The sequence below is a fragment of the Brachypodium distachyon genome, chromosome 5 (genome assembly GCF_000005505.3).
Source record: "Brachypodium distachyon strain Bd21 chromosome 5, Brachypodium_distachyon_v3.0, whole genome shotgun sequence".
Lineage (NCBI taxonomy): Eukaryota > Viridiplantae > Streptophyta > Magnoliopsida > Poales > Poaceae > Brachypodium > Brachypodium distachyon.
In genome coordinates this window covers 24121247-24140284 of record NC_016135.3, presented here as the reverse complement: position 1 = coordinate 24140284, position 19038 = coordinate 24121247, and the positions used below count along the sequence as shown (strand labels likewise).

Here is a 19038-nt window from a genome sequence, read left to right as displayed (position 1 = left end):
TGCTCGCTTCTTCACGTCCCTATTTCGTCGGCATGTTCATCACCAATGGCCGACGATCTCGGAGATCCCGCGGCTCAGGCTGCCGCTCTAGCTCAGCAGCAGCAGGCTGCCCAACTCCAAGCACAGGCAACTGCTGCTGCACAGGCGCAAGCGCAGGCGCTAGCCACTGTCAGGAGGTAGTCAAGGCTGCTGCTGCTGCCGGCGTGAACATCGACGCTGCCGGACTCGTCACCGACCTCAACATACAAACACAAGAAAAGAGTACAACACCGTACGTAATCTGCTCTTTCTTGTTGATTTTGATTAGTAGTTATATTATTCATGCCGTGAAATTAGATGAGTTTTATTGTTGTGCGTTGCTATTTAATTTGTCTAATTTGCATGATATAATATGCTACATGTTTTTGAAGCGACCCACATCCTACCCTTTCGAGTAATATGGTGATCTTTGACAAATTGAAGATGAAGTGCCGCCTCATCAACAACATATCGATCAGAATAGAAGAGATGGAAGCTTTGTCAAACAGTACCAAAGGACATGAACAAGAAACTGGACTTGCCTGGTGACGAATAGGTAATGGAGTTCGACGGGTTTGCTTGCTGAACTCCTGCTTCTGAAAAGAGAAAAAGTCCGATAAGGACTTGTTCCAGAAGTTATGCATCGAATGCATGTAATGCAGATGATTATGCTCATGACATGCTCATGATAGTGCTAAATAAATTTTATCAAAGCAAGAAACTTGAAACACCTGCATGTACAATTTTAAGAATTTTAGCTATTGTCATTGAACCTTTATTGTGATTTAAAGCATTAAATCCAATTCAATAATTAGGTTCTCATTTATTTTGGTTTGACAACTCACTTAACAAATTTCCTCACTCACAGAAATTTGGTGAATAGAAACAAACTGACTGAACTGGTCTCTCTAACTCAACTTGATTAACTTTCTGGTTCTGGACATTTGAGTGTTAGCTAACTAGACAATTGGGATTTATCTCTAGTGGTTGCTGCTACTGGACATTAAGGATAGCTGTGCATAACTGTGCTATTAACCATCTACTGAATACTAACACTACTCTGCAAAATGGTACAGCTCACCTTATGGTTCTAAGCTTTTGGATCCTGGAACTAAACAATTACTGGGCATGGTTATCTTACTCCTAAAACCCAACCTGGTTCCCCACTAGTTGGTGTATTAAAGCCTTGCAAAGCTTAACCAATAAGTCTATTAAAATATGGAAACAAAGCATCTAGCTGTAGAACCTGTTGGTGGTCTTTTGGGTTCTAAGTACACTGGAACCTGAAGATATGCTACAGTTCACAGGGGCTTGCTATGTCTTTGCCCAAGAAGTTACAGGCTACAACTACTAGCTCTCTAAAGTTCAAAGTATTGAGGTTCAGTTTAATTTATTTCTCACACTTCAATCAATCCATCATGCAAGAAAAACATATATAAACACAGAGCAATCAAGATGACATGTAAATGATTAAAGGCTGCTGTCATAATTGAGAGTTGGCATGCATATTTGCTCAAACAACAAAACCGGAGAGATATAGACACTAGTAGGAAGTAATCTATGGTGAAAATAATTTCCTACAAGAATATGTACTCTAATATGTGTGTGTACTTGCTTCGACAACCTAAACATCTACTACAGGAGTGTAGCTTCCTTCCTGGGTGCTGATAGAAATTAATTGTCATTCCTCAATCTAGTTCTCTCTACAGCTTAAGCACTCAATCCTACAAACAAGACATGTATTTACACAACAGTCATTTAGATAGACTAGGAAGTAGTGCTTGTAGAATTAACAATCTATGCTCACGGTTTGTTTTCTGAACATTAAGCTATTTCCAAAACTGAACTGTATGCATGTGTGTGTGGCACACCTACATACACAGGTTGACAGTACAAAATTTGACAACAAGAAAGCATGGTTTCCTGTGTAACCTCAAAATGACATTAAAAATCTGAAGTAAGCTTCTACTGTAAACCCAAAGACTTAATAAGAAAACAATACATCACTATGTTTTCTACAGAGAACACTAACAAAAACAAGCTGAGGTTTTCCCTAACTCCTCTTCAAGCATCAGAACAACACACAATCAAGCAAAACATTCAGTTTTTCCCCTTGGACAACAAAAAGTAGTTTTTCTCTACTCCCAGGCTGTACCTTCTTGCTCTGCTTGTCCTCCTCCTAGCCGTTCTGCTACTAAGCACTTCTCCTCCAGCTGTAGCACGACTGTCCCTGGCCTTCTCCTCCCCAACTCCTTTTCTTCCCAAGCCCCTGCGCTCTGAGGTGCTCAGCTCTTCTAGGTCGCAGCCATGGCCTCCAAGTCGGGAGTTATGGTGTGGGGAATTTTTACACTGGTGAGAACTGTGGAGAAGAAACTATCCCTAGCTTGGGTCGATTCCTAACTACACCCTTCTCAGGATATTTACAAAGGTCACCACGTGGCTTTGGTATGGTGCGTGGCTGTGCCTCAGCTGGCCAGCTCCTGCTAGTGTTAGTGATATCTTGTACACCTGTAAAACTGTGCAGACGGCAAGACTTTGGAAAAGTAATAAATAAATATATTTCTCTGACCAAAAAGATCTCTATCTGTAAGATTGGTTTGCATAAATACCTTAGTGTTATTTTTAGTAGTCATATTCATGGTCTTAGCCATGTGCCCCTCTGATATTTTCTAAATCAAAATACTTAATGGGAAATAGTTTCAAATTAAATACATACGTTTCACTTTTGATGCACTTTCGCCCTCGTAATTAACACTGCGAGTTAAACAAAATATGCCGGTGAAACTACTAACTTATGTGACCCTGCGGTCTTAAGCGTTAGACGCTGAAGGTCGCGACTTCTTTCTGGTTGGAGTTAATTATTCACAAACAGCAAGCATACAACACTCATAAAAATAAACAAGCACAATTAATTAGTGGCAATAAGTATTCACTTAAGTTTTTCTCTTCTTGTTGTAACTGATTTTCAGTTTAAGTGAATAAAAAAAATGCTTATGCACATGCGTATGCAATGCTTGATGCGCAACCAAATCTATAGCTAAAAACAGGGTTCTCACAGTTTTACACATTGTTTTTTTGATTAAATATTCATCAAAATTATCTAATTATTCAACATCTGCCATTAGCCATCCTATATATTCTCTGACTTTTCATTTGTTATAAGCACTATACGATTTTTTTCCCCTCTTCTGCTGTTATATGAATCTAAGCTTCATTTCTATGGTTGAATTTTACATACGAGTCTAAGCTTGATAATTTTGTTCATTGTTTCATTGTACTTGTTCGTTTCGGTGGCAGCAGAGATGGGCGTTTGATTTGGCGTGCGTGTAGTGTACCATGAATGGGAACAGCATGTATCCATCTGTAGCCTGATCTTACTCCTACGGTGATGATTTTTTGCTTCTATTGCTAGCATGAACAGGAACAACAGGAATCTGTAGTCTGGGCTTATGGTGGCTTATTCCTGTTGTGGCGATGATTTTTGTTTGTATTGCTGTGATTTGGTGTTGCTTGTGTTCTCACAGTTGTGATGGAGCATTTGTGAAGGCCTGCTAGCCGTAGTAGGGTATTTACCCATTTTTGCTCTATTTTTCATGGTCAGACTCATTTGTGCTTTTCATCCAGACTGTACTAGAAGTGTTAATATGATTGATATGATGTCGGTCCGTTCCTTGACGTGTAATGGCCAATTTGTAGCTATCTTTTATGTCCAATTTTCTGTTTATTTTTACTGGTGATTTATGGGTCTAGCTTTTGGCCTTAGTACAAAGTGTTCATTTTGTGTGTTTTCGTTAGCAGGGTGTCAAACTTTGGCTTACATATATGGCTTATCCAATTCTGGTTTCGAAGTAAAATATGATTGTGACAGGCCGGAAGATGCGTTTCTTAGCTTTATGGATTTCTCTGATCTGTCAACAATCAAGCAGCTTGGCATTTTGCTTTACTCAAGTGTTTTCTTTTCATTGTGGTCAATTGCACTCGACTTTAAATTTCATTGCACTAGTTTAACTTTTGCAATTCTAGATGTACCAACTCGCAATTGCATTTTGTTAGTTTATTTTCATCGTGGCAAATTGCTCCGCCCTTTAAATTTAATTACACTACTTTAACTTTTTGCAATTCTAAGTGTACCGACTTGCAATTGCGAATTTCATTTATGTTTCTTTCTCTTATGTTCAAATTACTTCCACAAGTATACATACCCGTTTTACTTTATTTTATGTCTTTCTTTAGTGGTAGCAGCAACACAAGCAATGTTGAAGCAAGACCTGAGATTAATTTCAAATAAGAAGGTATTATCTGTTTGAAAATTGCAGTGCCTTTTAAATCAAATTACACCCCTTTTTGCTGTTGCAATTCCAACCTTTTGAAATTGCAATTGCATTAGGTCCTGTACATTCAATTATGCAATCTATTTGAAATTTGCACTGCCTTTTAAATCAAATTGCACCCCCTTTTCATCTCGCTCGCTCTATATTGTGGCTGCATTTCCTTTGTTCTTTGGCCGATAGGGGGTGTGATTCCCAGGAAATCCATGTCAAGAACAAGGGGAGGAAGAGGGCCAGGTGCGGTCAGTGGGCACACCTTGACAATGGGAGATTTAGGTTAGCTTCCACAATTCTGGCTTCAAGTTGCTGTTCTCGATACGGATCTGAGCCAGATGATTTCTGCTTGAGTTTCTGTTTTACCGAATTTTGCTTCATCCCACTCTTATTTCAGAGAGGGCAGCGACTATCATGACGAAATAGATGATATAATTGTGAGCCTGCTGACAATATCTCTGCACTACATGATTATGTTTTATTCTTTCCTTTTTGCAATTGGAGCAGCTGCATATATTTGCAATTTTCCAGCACCTGCAATTGCATACCACCCGGACTGCATTTGCATACCATCTTGGACTGCAATTGTAATTATTCTTACTGATGCAATTGCACTGTCTATAATTGCACTAATTCGGTGTTTTGCAATTGCAAGCTCACCTAGCTGCAATTGCTACCCTGAGATCTAGATTCTCTGTAATTCTTTTTTTTGTTTCCTCTTTTAGTGGGTATTTGCTCGCACTTTTACATTTGCGCTAAATTGCACCACTTTTTTCTGCAATCGCTCTCTTTCTAAGGTGCAACTGGTATTCTAACTTCTCATTCTTTTCTTTCATTTGTTTGCAGCTTTATTGTTTTCCTCTCAATTTAAAATTTTATATGTGCAGTTTTAATTTCATCTTTGACCACTTTAAGCAATTTAGTTTTCATTCTCTCTATTAAGAATTTTCTGTTCAAGCTGGGTCTTCCGTTTCTTTTATCCGTGGAGTGGGGGTGGGGGGGGGGGTGTGGAGGGCGCAGGGGTGAGTACTGGTGTATCGTCGCGCAGTAACTGAAGCTATATTTTTGAAAATTTCAATTCTGATTTTATATCTTTTTGCATGTTGATGACCCTTATTGTTCAACTTGTTCACAGGCATATTTGATGGCTGTGATCGTTGCTGCTACCTGAAGCACTCGTTTGTATCTTCTTTCCAAATATCTTGAATTCCTATAAAACAAGATGTGCATACATGGTTTAATTTTTGTTGTTTCTAATAAAATATAGGCACTTGCTATAGAGTAACACGTTGCTACTGTTCTGTTTTCTGACATATCCTTGCAATTATTACATTTTGGAATTGTAATATGACTGAACTTTGGCACTGTCTCCTCGAACTGAAGTTTACACTTTCTTATCTGCTAACGAAGCTTGACCTATCTTATCTGCTATAATATCATTTGTGTTAAAGGTACAGCCTTGGAGTTTTGGACGACCACCTTTTGCTCTGCAAGGAAAAACTGAATGTTCTTGCTTGATTGTGTGTTGTTCTGATGCTTGAAGAGGGGTTAGGAAAACCTCAGCCTGAGTTAGTAGTGTTTTCTTTAGAAAACAAAGTGTTGCGTTTCTATTCTTGTTTAAGCTTTTGGGTTTACAGTAGAAGCTTACTTGCTTCAGATTTTTAATGTCACCACAAGGTTAAACATGAAACCATGTTTTTCTTCTTGTCAAATTTTGTACTGTCAAACTGTGTATGTAGGTGTACCACACACACATGCATACAGTTCAGTTCTGGCAATAATCAAGGAGTTATTTATGCAATAGCATATTATGTTTAGAAAATAAGCTGCGAGTGTAGATACTTATTTGTGCAAGCACCACTTGTTCTTCTATATAATTGACTGTTGTTGAGCAAGTGCACATGTGTGTAAATAACCTTAAGCTGTAGAGAGAATTAGATTGAATCATGACAATTAATTTCTGTGATTCAGCAATAGGCCTGAAAATAATTCTCAGAGCACCTGTACTTCGGTACCTTGAAATTGGGTCTAAGGAAAAGAACAGACATCCAAGGAGGAAGCTATACTCCTGTAGTATGTTCAGATTATCGTAGCAAGCTTTCACACACGGTATAGTACGACCTTATTTCTGGAAATTTTGAGCTATGTAGTTAAGTAACTAAAGTAGCTGCTTTATTTCAGGAAGCTATGCTCCTGTAGTATTTGCTATTGAATCTGGGTTAATCCGCTTTTTGAATCTGGCATCCCTGGGGTGTAAGGTGCAGAGCATGCAGAACATAGCCAGTCCATGATTTTTGGAGGGAAAATCATATACAGATGTTGTTTTGTTTTTGCCTCTAGATCTTAGATCAATGGCTTAGACAAAAGTGTCTGGTTTTACAAAATAAAGCAGGCGCCTGGTTTAAACTCAAAAATCAGGCGCCTGTTTTGAGAACATAAAGCAGGTGTCTGGTTTAAGATCACAAAACAGGCGCCAAGGGATAGACAGACCCTAATTATAAAGAGCCTACATCTATTTTCAACTGAGATAGCGTGGCCAATATTCTTAGTTGCGTTTATGTCCTCCCATTTAACAAGTTTATCCATATACCACGGCATATTTTAATTGGGAAGTTGGCATCGAACTCTTGCAAATTGGGAAACCAATGATTGGCTGTCCAGACAATCTGATTTGTAAAGCATATGGCTGTTCACACTTTGTACATAACCAACCAGTCCATATGACAAAACCATCCGGGCATGCATATTCTAATGCATGCCGTCGTCCTCTCCCATGATTCATTCCATCGTCTCCATGCATTTCGACGATGCTCCCTCCAGCACCTCGGACCGAGGAACACTAACCAGATTCCACCTCTGTCTATGAACGCATATGTGTCTTATATGCTAGAACCAATGAACGCTACATATGTGCCATGCATTTTGGTAACACCACAAAAAATTCCATTTCTTCTTTCTTCCCAATGAAGGTACACCCACGCACGAAAACGTACGGACCGCGGTGCACATTCATTGGATTGCACCGGAGCAGAAGAAGAAATGTGCATGCCAGACAAATGACCAATTAATCGGACGCAGGACCATATCAATCACACACTTTGGCTATTTGCTGATCACTTTGATCGATGTGCACGAACATATCAAAGCCAGGAAAAGGAAGAATCAGAATTGTCGACGTAACCTAGATCATGCGCGCGCCAGAAAATTTGTACACTATAAATGAGTGAGCAAAGCCGCGGAGCAAAAATTTCACATGTACAGTAAGATCGAACAGTGCAGGTCGACATGGCTCAGTCTCAGTCTCAGTCTCAGCAGCAGCTGCTGCTGCTCACCGTCTTCTGTTCACAAGCACTGCTCACTCTGTTCCTCTGCTTCCTGCTGCTACGATCACGATACCGACACTACCACAAGCAGCAGCAGCTCGACCAAGGCCGCCGGCGGCTGACTCCTTCGCCTGGCGGCCGGCTCCCCATCATAGGCCACCTGCACCTGGTGAAGCCCGGAGCCCCCCACGTGTCCCTCGCCGAGCTCTCCCGGAAGCACGCGGGCCCTGATGGGCTCCTTCTCCTGGACCTGGGCCAGGCCCGCACCCTCCTGGTCTCCACCCCGCGCGCCGCCGAGGCCGTCCTGCGCGCGCACGACCACGCCATGGCCTCGCGCCCGCCGTCCGCGGCGGCCGACGTCCTCTTCAGCGGCTTCTCCGACGTCGCGTTCGCGCCCTACGGCGAGTACTGGCGGCAGGCCAGGCGGCTGCTCACCACGCACCTGCTCAGCGCGGGCAAAGTGCGCGCGCTCCGCGGCGCCCGGGACGAGGAGGTGGGCCTGGTGCTCGCCAAGGTCCGCCGGGCCAGGAGCAGGCAGGCCGTGGTGGACATGAGCGGGCTGTTGGGGGCCTACGCCAACGACGTGGTGTGCCGCGCCGTGTCCGGCAAGTTCTTCCGGGAGGAAGGCCGGAACGGGCTGTTCCGGGAGCTCGTGGCCGGGCACGTGGCCGCGCTGGCAGGGTTCGGCATGGAAGACTTGTTCCCGGGGCTGGGCAAGGCGCGGCTGCTCCGGCGGCTCGTGCTGGCCAAGACCATCGGGCTTAAGAGGAGGTGGGACGAGCTGCTCGACGAGATCATTGACGAACACGCAGCCAGATTATCTTCGTCGTCGTCGCAAAGCCAGAGACGGCATGATAATCGTGGAAACGACGACGAGCAGGAAGATCGGGAGAAAGACTTTGTAGATGTTCTCCTCTCTCTTCGGCACGAGTACAGTCTCACTAGAGACAACGTCAAGGCCATCCTCATCGTACGTAATCTATTCATTTTCTCCACGTTACATTAATTAGTTTCTTGATGCGCGCTTAATACTCTTCTGAAATAACTACATCTGCATGCGTGTGTTGCTGCTTGCTACAGGACATGTTTGCAGCGGGCACGGACACATCGCACATCGTGATGGACTTCGCCATGGCGGAGCTCATGCGGAAGCGAGGCGTCATGGCCAAGCTCCAAGCCGAGGTGAGGAGCATGACGCCCGAGGGCCAGGAGACGGTGAAGGAGGAGGACCTGAGCGGCATGGCGTACCTCAAGGCCGTCGTGAAGGAGACGCTCCGGCTGCACCCGCCGGTGCCGCTCCTCCTCCCGCGCATCTCCATGGCCAGCTGCGACGACGTCAACGGCTACGCTGTGCCGGCCGGGACGCGCGTCCTCGTCAACGCGTGGGCTCTTGGAAGAGACCCGCGGTCGTGGGGGCTGGACGCGGAGGAGTTCTCGCCGGAGAGGTTCATGGTCGACGGCGGCGGGGCCGACTACAAGGGGAGGGATTTCCAGTTCCTGCCGTTCGGAGCCGGGCGGAGGATCTGCCCCGGGGTGAGCTTCGGGGTGGTTTCCGTGGAAATTATGCTCGCCAACCTCGTCTACTGTTTCGACTGGGAGCTCCCCGGTGAGATGCAGGAGGAGGACGTCGACATGGCTGACGTGTTTGGGCTCACCATGCCTCGGAAGGAGAAGCTCCTCCTTGTCCCCACGATACCACGAATGAGATCATGAGCCAACAGTACTGCATGCGCGCGTGACGCTTGCTTGTGGTCACCTCTAAGTTCTTGGGCGCCCCAGCCCGTGCGCCAGTGTTGCTGCCACAGAAGATGTGTGTGCGTCTGCCTCAGATACTCCCTCCATTCTACTTATATAATGTACATACAAATAAGTAATGTCATTAACTTTGTCTACTACTACATGAAAAAGTACATGGATTGGATATCCTCGGCGTGGGCATCAGCCTCTGGATGGCGGCGGCGGCGGTGTCCCGATGCTTGGCCGGTTTGAATGTTTCTCTATTTGCGGGTCGTACAACAGCGTTGATTTCGACAAAACAGATCTCGTGTCAAAAATATTTCATAAAGTGAACTTGACCCGAAACTATTTCACGAATCTAACCTTTTTTCTTAACGCCTGTCGCGCAGGCGCTATCCTCTGGAGCTTCGCGCCTCATGCTTGGGTGCTATGACCCTGTCAGCAGGGCCAAAACAGGGCCCATCCGCGGTCATGTAACGCCCTTCTCATGGGCGCTATGCCCTGAAATAGCGCGTCTATGAGAGGCTCTACTCCCCCAACCCCTTAAGCCCCAGTCGCAACCACTTAAGCCACAGTCGGACGACAGATTTGTTGCACGCGCATGCAGGACTTAGAGGACCGAGACCGTCGGGCTGCGGCCGCGAGGGGCAGGAAGCAAAGGCTTCCTCCCGTCCAGTCCCCAATGCACACACGCACAGTACGAGAAGATGCGCGCCCAGCAAGAGCTCATCCCCTATTGCAAACAAGGTCAATCTCGCACATTCACTCAAATTAATTGGACACCACGATGCCAGAGGAAGCCATCAAGTACCTCAGGATTCTTCATTGAGAGGTATATCTAGAGAGAGATATGCATTGTAGTTTAGTACGTGTACACTACTCCAGGAATATCTCTGATTCCTGTCCGCCGCTTATGTCCCTGAATTGGTGAGTTCAAAATAAGTTGAGAGGAAGAGGATATCCAGCTTGTCTCGCTGTAAAGAGCTGTGAATGCATTGCTCTATGATGCGATGTCAGAGGATAGGATAGCATACGCGGGACCAGGCACAGTGTCTGACCCCGCTTCGTGCCCCTCGCCGCCGCAGCCCGACGGCTTCGTCTTCCAGGTCCTGCAGGGGGAGTAGCGCCTCTCACAAAGGCGTTATGGTTCAGGACACAGCGCCTGCGAGAAGGGCGTTACATGACCGGTGTGTGGGGCTGGGCTTAGCCACGCTGGCTGAGCTCGGCCACCCTGGCAGGGGATAGCGCCTACGGATTAGGCGTTGAGGTTGTGACAATAGCACCGTTCTGTCGGGCATTGAGCAAAAGGGTTAGATCTGTGAAATAGTTTTGCGCGCGAGTTTATTTTGTGACTTCCTTTCGTCACGAGGTCTGTTTTGTCGAAATCACCTACAGTGGCACGTAACTCGTGTGGTCCTCTTCGGGCACGCACACAAAGCATAGGCGATCGAAGGGCGTGGGCACGTCGAGATAAGATTGATCGAGCCTTCTGAAGGCCGCAACACGTGCATGCAGATAGAGGAAGAGAATTGTGAACTGAGAATAACTCAGTTGGCCTGGTTCCTTGTGTAGAACCAGCCCATTTTTTTTCTAGAATACGGAACCAGCCCATACAGGTTTAAGTTCTAGACTTGACATGGTTGACACATTTTTCTGAATTATTTCAGGATTTAACCGACACTAGTCTTTTAGTGGTAGGTGACGTACCCGTCAACAGCGAGACGCCTGCGGCGACTTCGTCAATTTCTCAAAATCTACCGGCTCCGTGTCTTTCGGAGGTGCTCATAGGATAGGTGCTTGTTAATAGGGGTGAGTGTATGGGCGTGTCGTAAGCGTCTACGTTTGTACTGTGTTTCTAAAAAAAATTGGGCAAATTTGAGACAATATGTGTCGGAGGGAGTAGCATTTTTTTTTGTTTGAGTATAACATGTTAGTACTCTTTTTTTGTTTGAGTCTAGGATATTCTTCGTGAGGTCTCCATCCAAACAAGTTGAAGTCATAAGATTTTGTTCCAAAAAAAAAAGTTGAAGGCATAAGATTTCTGCATGAGAAGAAGCACTCCGAGTACATCCATGCTCATAACCTATTACTCACAACTAACGACGAGTGTCTGCCATTAGCCCTCCTATTCTCTCTAACTGTTAATGGTGCAGCTAACCTAACGAAGGCTAGCTGGATCAGCAATTAATAGACCCTGGCATATCATCATCCAGAACAGAGGGAAGTTCTTCTTCCTCTTTGGCAACCCCGCAGATAGATAGATGACATTGCATTACTGCTTGGATTCGGCCGGAGCAATCTTATCATCCACAGCAGAACGACAAAGTTCTTCTTCATCTTCTTCATCTTCATCTTCTTCATCTTCATCATCTTCGAAATCGCTCAACACCTAATTAAGTGAGTCAAGAAGAATTTCCTCCCTGATAAATGTCGCGTATTCTTCTTTGCACTGCGCGTATACCTCTTCGAAATCAGGGTCGTCCTTCTTCTCTTTGGCCGGCACCGCTGCTTCAGCGCGCCGATCCGCGACTCGAGATAAGCCCGCTCCCGCCGAATTCACCTCCTTCTCGGCCGCCGCAGCAACGCTAGACATGGAGCTGCCATCCTCCCCCTTGACTTTTCTGGCCCGCCCCTTGGCCTTGGAATGACCGGCCGCCTTCCTTTTGTTCTCCTTCGCCTTGCTCTTCGAGGTGCACGACCTCAGCGAGAACCCTCCCTGGCCGGACATCGCAAGATTCCTGATCCGCGCCGCCGCAATTGGAGTATCGTCGAGAGATTGGGGATCGAAGCAATTAACCCTAGCTCTGCCCCGGTCCCTTGGATGGTCGGAGTCGGAGTGCAGCCCGTGTTCTAACCGAATTCCTCCCCGGACTGGGCTTCCAGGATCTGGGCCTGCTCCACGTGGATCAGCCCAGCCTTGTATCGTTCCCGGATGTGGCCCAACTGAACATTTGGTTGAGGGGCCGTGCGGCTGTTTCCTGGGTCGGCCAGCAACCACAGAAGCGCACTGGCATGATTCTCCTGAGACGCCTTAAAAAGAGCTGTCTTTTCTTCTATACAAACCAAGAATAAATCCAACTCTGCAGATTTATCCCTTCGCGCATTTGGAAAGACAAAACAGGGACACCATCTACATATCTCCTTGATCTCACCCGGCTCGGTGAAACTACATTGTGATACATTATCATACACTTATGAACAAAACTTCTACCCGGCAAAGGGAACTACACATGATCGGAGATCTCAAGACTCGAAAGAGTTGGGAATACTAGCAAAACAATTGGAAGAGACAGCAGAAACAGCTAATCAGAGCCATTCCTTCGGATTTATGCAGGCATCGAGAAGTTTCCATTCTTCGGTCCCTTCTTCCGGTTTCTGTAAATGAATTGACATGTCAGCCAAATTGCAGGGGCCGGTAATGTTGGTGAATTTACACTACCATTTCTTGTTTTCTACAGCAGCAAACATGAGACACTTTAACGCTTATTGAGCCGGCTAAGCAGAGGAGAAAATTTTAGCTTACATGATCATACTCCCATCGGGCGGTGAGTGGTAGAGAGACAAGTATACTCTCAATTCTTCCCCCAGTCTTGAGTCCAAATGTGGTACCACGATCGTATACCTTCAAAAGAAACATGTGTCAAAAAAGCTGAAGAAAGGTGCTGCAGCAAGAGAGCCATGTGTGGCCCTATTCATAGAAGCTCGCTTACAAGATTGAACTCCACGTAGCGACCTCTCCGCAGTTGTTGCCATGCCTTGTGCTCCTCATTAAATGGAGTGTCTTTGCGACGTTCTATGATGGGTATGTATGCAGGAATTACAGAGCCAGCACATGCTGCATCAAAAAGATGTAACTTCCTTTGTTATCATAACTTATAGCTGCAGACCTAGAATTAAGAACTACTGCTGTAGTAGGGTTCCTTTTGGTCACTGTGCTAACAATAAAAAGCAGGAAGAAGGTCTGAAATTATGGAACCCTGCAAATAGAACGTATCCTGAATAGGAAGTGATTGAAGAACCAGTGTGCTATCGAATACAATCCAATTCACTAATTGCTCATTAATCATGATGTAAGGACTAAGGAGTTTTACCTGTGGAAAAGTTCAGAAGCATGTCTTGGTCATAATCGTTAAGATCATCAAAAAATATTCCACCAAGTCCGCGTCGCTCATCACGATGCTGCATTGAAAGACAAACCATGAGCACATGAACTTTCATATGGAATCGTTAATTGCTAGCAGAAAAACAAAAAACATGTCATCTCCAGGATTACCAATTACCAACTAAAATTATGTAGCAATGTTATCAAGATTTCTTTCCTTCTTAAAGAAATCATGTCGGTGTTCGAACTTATAACAAATCATCAATAGCTAAATACTGTTGTAAACTAATGCAATTGTAAAAGGCGCATCCAACAAATTCTCTAAATTATAGAACCGATGCCTATCTTAATTTTAAAACACCAAGTGAAAAACTCAACATACCTTAATATAGAAATAATCATCGCACCATTTTTTGAATCTGGGGTAAAAACTTGGATCAAACTTATCACAAGTTTCTTTTTGGACCTGAAATCAGACAACAAAATGCGTTATATTTCATACTGAATCATGATCTGAAGTGTTTAACTGTCAAGCATGGGTGGATCCATTGTTAGTGCTAATTTTTATAACATCATATAGTAGTATTTACACTTAATTAAGTTGCACTAATGCTCAAGGCTCAAAAATACCAATTCTCCCATTGAACCACCGGTCCAAAACCTAATCATACTAATTTTAAGCTCAATAGCTACGCACTGCTCTCTGTCTATAAATTGATTCCTCCTGTCGCCCATGTTCCAAAGGACAATAAGCTGCAACCAAGCACAAAAATGGTTGGACCTCTCACTTACGCGGTTGGACCGACTGCTGGCATTGAGATTTTTGGGTAAAGTTTCAGAGTATTTACAAATTTTATAATAAATCATAAAAAATAAAAAATAATGCAAAAGGTTGAAATCTTCAAACATTTTGGCGAGGACTCGATATGCCCGTATTTTAAAAATATATATAAACTTGTATTTTTTATATAGCAAGGTAACAGCCATCCGATTTATTAAGCATGTGTGTAATATGTGACTTCAGATACAAAAAACAGCACTTAATTCACAAATCGTTTAGAAATAGCAACTATGAAAGAGCCCAGATAGCATAACCCTTCTCAGATGATCAGAGAGTGGGTAGGTACCCATGTCCTGTGAGTATAGGATGCATAGTCGAATAGATTTAAAATACAAGTGTTGACATACAGAATGAAAGTGCTTCACATCCTCTTCAATGAGATATGAAGGAGTCAAATCAGTACCACCTCCAAACCACCATTGTCTTGGTGCACCAGGTACATCTGCAATCGAAAATTATAATGAGTGAAACACAGTTCCTAACAATGGAGACCATTTGAGTGACTTGAATGACCTCTAAATTTCTAACAAAGATGTCCATGTTCCTATGGCAGATAAATTACATAATGACATTTCAAAAATTGCCAGCATAGGCACCTTTTGGGGCATCTGTTTCGAAATAACGGTAGTTGAAATGCAATGTTGGAGCAAACGGATTCTTGGGATGGAGAACCTGAAAGTAAAAATGACCAGCTCATTGATTCACCCCATTGTTTGAAATATCAGACCTACTAAAAATGTAAAGAGATGTGCAAAAATTAAAAATGCTGAACAAACAAAATAGTTAACAGCTTAACATAAGCAGTATCACAAAACTAAATGACTACCGGAGCAGTGTATGGGATACAAAATAAAGAGACAAGAGAAGATGGCACAAGCATCATCAGACAAATGATCAGCCTAATCCAGGGTACCTCTACCAAACTGCGACATGAGCCATCTATTTTCCAAAATGATCAAATCCATTTGATATCAACAAAGTATCCTCTCTGAGAAGCAAATACTGTTTGGAGACACAAAAATCGTCGTGATCATCCCTCAACTGCATCTTGACGCAAATATGCGCCTTTCAAATAGTAGCAACAAATGGATCAGCTGCACAACTGCAGTTCCCTCAACTACAGCACAAGATTAACTATAAGATGTAAATGAATATGAAAACTAAAGACACTAATGAATATGAAAGAAATTCATAAATGTGAAGAGTCAAGACTCTTGTCAAGCTAAAAAGATCAAATTAAGTTATCTGCTGACAGTTTACACACATCCTGAATCCTGATGTTTAAAGGCCGAGAAGTTCCGTACAATTACAGCGTTTTTCCCCCAAAATGTAAGGCAAAGCTACTGGTCATAATTGCAGTGTACCACATGTAAACCCAGTTGCGGGTACTGATGCTAAATATGCAAGCATTGCAATGCTCGAAACAGAGAAATTACGTCCTAATTCAAAACAGATCAAACGCTTCATGCCAATGCACGAGGAAAGCAAGCTCTTACCGAGCTAATGCCAGCGGCAAAGAAGGGCACCGGCCCGGCCTTGTGGCCATCCGCGGCCCCATTCTTCGCGGCCCCCTTAGCCGCGCGGTAGGCGTCCGGGGGCATGACCCCGTACACGACGGAGACGTTCACCCCGGCCTTCTCGAACACGCGTCCGTCCTGGAGCACCCGGCTGATGCCCCCGCCGCCACCGGGGCGCGACCACACGTCCTCCACGAACCGCGCCCCGCTGCCGTCGGCCTCCTCGAGCGCGGCGCAGATCTCCCCCTGCACCCGCCGGATCATGCCCTCGAACCGCTCGCGCACCGACCCGGACCCCGCCCCCGAGCCGTCCTCCCGCAGGAACGTCGGCGGCGCCTCGTTCTCCGGGACCTCCTTCTCGATCGCGACCGACGCGCGCACGCGCAGCGCCCGGCGGCTCGGGAGGCGGGGCGAGGAGAAGGACACCTGGGCCGCCGCCGGTTGCGCCCCGCGGGCGCGCGCCGTGGCGGGTGTGAGGGCCAGGGTCTGGGACGGGGTGGTGAGAAGAGAGGACGCCATGATGGGTTGGGGGATGGTGTGTGTGCCGGTTGCTTGGGCTTCAGGTCGCGGCGGTTTATAAAAACGGTGGCTGCCGCCGGTGGGCGGCGCGGGATGCCGCCCGCGGTTTTGGTGGTGGGATGGGAGGAGTCAAAAGGAGGGGCGAAGCGGGCGAAGGTGTGGGAGGAAGTTGGTTTATGCTGCCGCTGGCTTCAAGGGGATAAGGAAATGGATCATGTTTTGTCTTGGAAATTTTTGTGAAGGAGATGGATGATTGAATCACACAAGTCAGGTCAAAATATTTGTTTCCTACATTTTTGAAAACTTCAATGTGTTATGAACGAGTACTTTTGCCCATGAAGAAACCGCTTCAAAAAAGAACGAGTGCTACGACGAGGATGTTCAGTATAAATTCAACCCATGTCAGCCTTGACCCTTGAACTCTATTGTGTGATTGTTTTAGTCGTCGTGTTAACTTTCTTTTAGCCATCTCACACCTAATTGTATCTTGTTATAATGTTACTCTGTGATGCATGCTTCAAAATGTATAGAAAGTAAAAACTTTGTGATGTGATAACTATTCTTCCACTACCAAAAAACTTGTATGTTTGTGATGTGAGATCATTTGGATGTACATACATACTTGCTTGACTTGGAAAATTACACGAGTATATCCATGTCCATGTATACTTAATTGTATTCTCTCCGATCATAAATTCCTGTCGCTGTTTTAGTTCAATCCTAAATTCTTGTTGTTATTTTACTTCAAATAATTGTGCAATTGTCCTTCTGGATTTTTTTAGAACAACGATCTGACTTTATTTATTCATTGAGCTGACTACAATTGCTCGATACACTAAAACGACAACAAATTTTTCGAATAAATTGAAAGTTACATAAAAACCCTTTGAAATGAACTTTTTTGGCTACGCCATTCGTATCTTGGTCCGTGATATGTTGCCAACGAACCGGTGAGATGAGTCTACGATTGTCGGTCGCAATCTTCACCCAAGCAAAGTACTACACAACCTTCTAATTATTAAGGAACTCTTTCAAACCTAAACAAAGATAATCAATGGGTATCATAACAATCGTTGATAAATTCCTCGAAGGAATCTGTTAAGGACAAATTGTATCGATGATCATTAGTTTGACTCTCATATGTTCATGTTTGACAAACTCATAAGGTGACTCTGCAAAAGGAAAGATAAAGTATTTTTTGTTCGGGACTACGGCGGGCAAAAGCCAGCCTGCACAACATTTCAATTAAATAAAAGAATCGGGATACAACAAGTACAACGGCAGCATTTGCCAAAAGAAACACAAGGAAAAAACCTAGACTCTCGAAACATGCCAACGGCAAAATAAATGCACAATGAAGAGCACCGTTGATGCAGTCGAAAGGCGTCGATTTGCCGAGCCCACCTAGACACTATGTCATCGCCGTAGCCAAAGGGAAGCAAGGGTCGAGGCCGCACCACGACACCTACGTAGCGGCAGAGTCGAAGGGCCGTGCGTCACCGAGATCCACCGCGACGCCAATGTGCCGCCGATGAAATCGAAGGGCAATACACAACCGAGATCATACCTCCGCTTGCCGTCGGCTAAGCTGAAAGACCACACACCACCGAGAATACAACACGACACCTACGTGCCAACGGTGAAGACGAAAGGCATCACATGCCGAGACCGCACCAAAGGATAAGAAATGCACGCTCTCGCCGGACACAAACCGACAGCCTAGGCTAAACAAGACACAAGAAGAGACACCACCAAACCTTCAACAACCCGAGACAACAAGCTCCACCATAGACGGACCACACCACCCGATGCCACCAAGAGTCATGGTCTCCATGACAACGCCCCCAAGGAGGAAAACGCCGTCGTCACCCGATCCGGCCATAGCCAAATCTTAGGTTTTCACCCGGAAACACCAAACATCAAAGTGAGGGAAAGTGAAGCTCTTCGACGACACCTCCAAGAAGGAAAACGGCGCTACAACATCGTTGTCATCGGCAAAGACCAATGTCTATGCAAGTTTTCACCCAGAGCAACACTCCAAACACCGGAGCCGACGTCCATACCTCGCACACGGGCAGCAGCCGAAGCCACGACCGAAAACGAAAACCACGCCACCATGGTGTCGAAAAGGACCGACTTGGACCATGTTCGGCCACAGCAGCAGCCCATCCGCTGCCGGTGAAGTTCGATCAGCCGCCTGACCAAAATGAGAGGAAAAATGATGAAAACGAAGAGACCTGGGACATGCCGGATCAGCCTGAGGAGACGACGGATCTGGCCGGCGAGTAGCCGGATCCGGCCGAAGAGCGCCGCCGCGAAGCCACGAGCAGACCGAGCACCAAGGAGAGGAAGAATGAGGGGAAACACCGGATCCGCGAGAAAACCGGCCGGATCTGGCCGAAGACGAGGCATAGCCTCTCGGATCTGGCCGGAGACGCTGCGACCACGATGAGGCAATGTCTCAAACGCCTCCGCCAAGAGCTCCAGGATGCCCCCGCGAAGAAAAACAGCGCCGCCGCCGCCGTCCCTGCGCGGGCTTTGCCCGGCGGCGACCACCGGCGGCGGCGAGGAGGAGGAGAGGACGGGGAGAGGCTGCTGCCAGGACTGGTGTGGTTGCCGCCCGTGTCGTCCCAGACCGAGCGACGCGGGGGCAAGCTTG

The 19038-nt window shown here is 45.6% G+C and overlaps 2 protein-coding genes and 1 long non-coding RNA gene across 3 annotated transcripts; 2 read left to right on the top strand and 1 right to left on the bottom strand.

Annotated features, from left to right (window-relative positions):
- The first annotated feature begins 3167 nt into the window (after window positions 1–3167).
- On the top strand, window positions 3168–6162 carry LOC104585426. Its single transcript, XR_001404691.2, has 2 exons — window positions 3168–4622; window positions 4738–6162. It is a non-coding gene; the product is annotated as an uncharacterized LOC104585426 (long non-coding RNA).
- Window positions 6163–7619: 1457 nt separating this feature from the next.
- On the top strand, window positions 7620–9535 carry LOC100826203 (indole-2-monooxygenase). Its single transcript, XM_003581595.4, has 2 exons — window positions 7620–8633; window positions 8744–9535. Exons 1-2 carry the CDS (start codon window positions 7626–7628, stop codon window positions 9374–9376), a joined length of 1641 nt encoding a protein of 546 aa, XP_003581643.1. The 5' UTR covers window positions 7620–7625; the 3' UTR covers window positions 9377–9535.
- Window positions 9536–12469: 2934 nt separating this feature from the next.
- LOC100832294 (oxygen-dependent coproporphyrinogen-III oxidase, chloroplastic) lies at window positions 12470–16567 on the bottom strand. The gene is made up of 8 exons (XM_003580473.4): window positions 15840–16567; window positions 14940–15015; window positions 14691–14785; window positions 13885–13968; window positions 13492–13579; window positions 13111–13235; window positions 12924–13022; window positions 12470–12775 (listed from the first exon to the last, which is right to left on the bottom strand). Exons 1-8 carry the CDS (start codon window positions 16377–16379, stop codon window positions 12707–12709), a joined length of 1176 nt encoding a protein of 391 aa, XP_003580521.1. The 5' UTR covers window positions 16380–16567; the 3' UTR covers window positions 12470–12706.
- Between the last annotated feature and the right edge of the window lie 2471 nt (window positions 16568–19038).

What these genes read in the sequence shown, in the direction of transcription:
- LOC100826203 (XM_003581595.4), top strand. Translation starts at nt 7,626, where the DNA reads ATGGCTCAGTCTCAGTCTCAGTCTCAGCAGCAGCTGCTGCTGCTCACC. An exon ending in ACGTCAAGGCCATCCTCATC is followed by an intron (nt 8,634 to 8,743) that starts GTACGTAATCTA and finishes TGCTTGCTACAG; the next exon opens with GACATGTTTGCAGCGGGCAC.
- LOC100832294 (XM_003580473.4), bottom strand. Translation starts at nt 16,379, where the DNA reads ATGGCGTCCTCTCTTCTCACCACCCCGTCCCAGACCCTGGCCCTCACA. An exon ending in GCTACGTGGAGTTCAATCTT is followed by an intron (nt 13,023 to 13,110) that starts GTAAGCGAGCTT and finishes TTTCTTTTGAAG; the next exon opens with GTATACGATCGTGGTACCAC. An exon ending in CCCGATGGGAGTATGATCAT is followed by an intron (nt 12,776 to 12,923) that starts GTAAGCTAAAAT and finishes ATTCATTTACAG; the next exon opens with AAACCGGAAGAAGGGACCGA.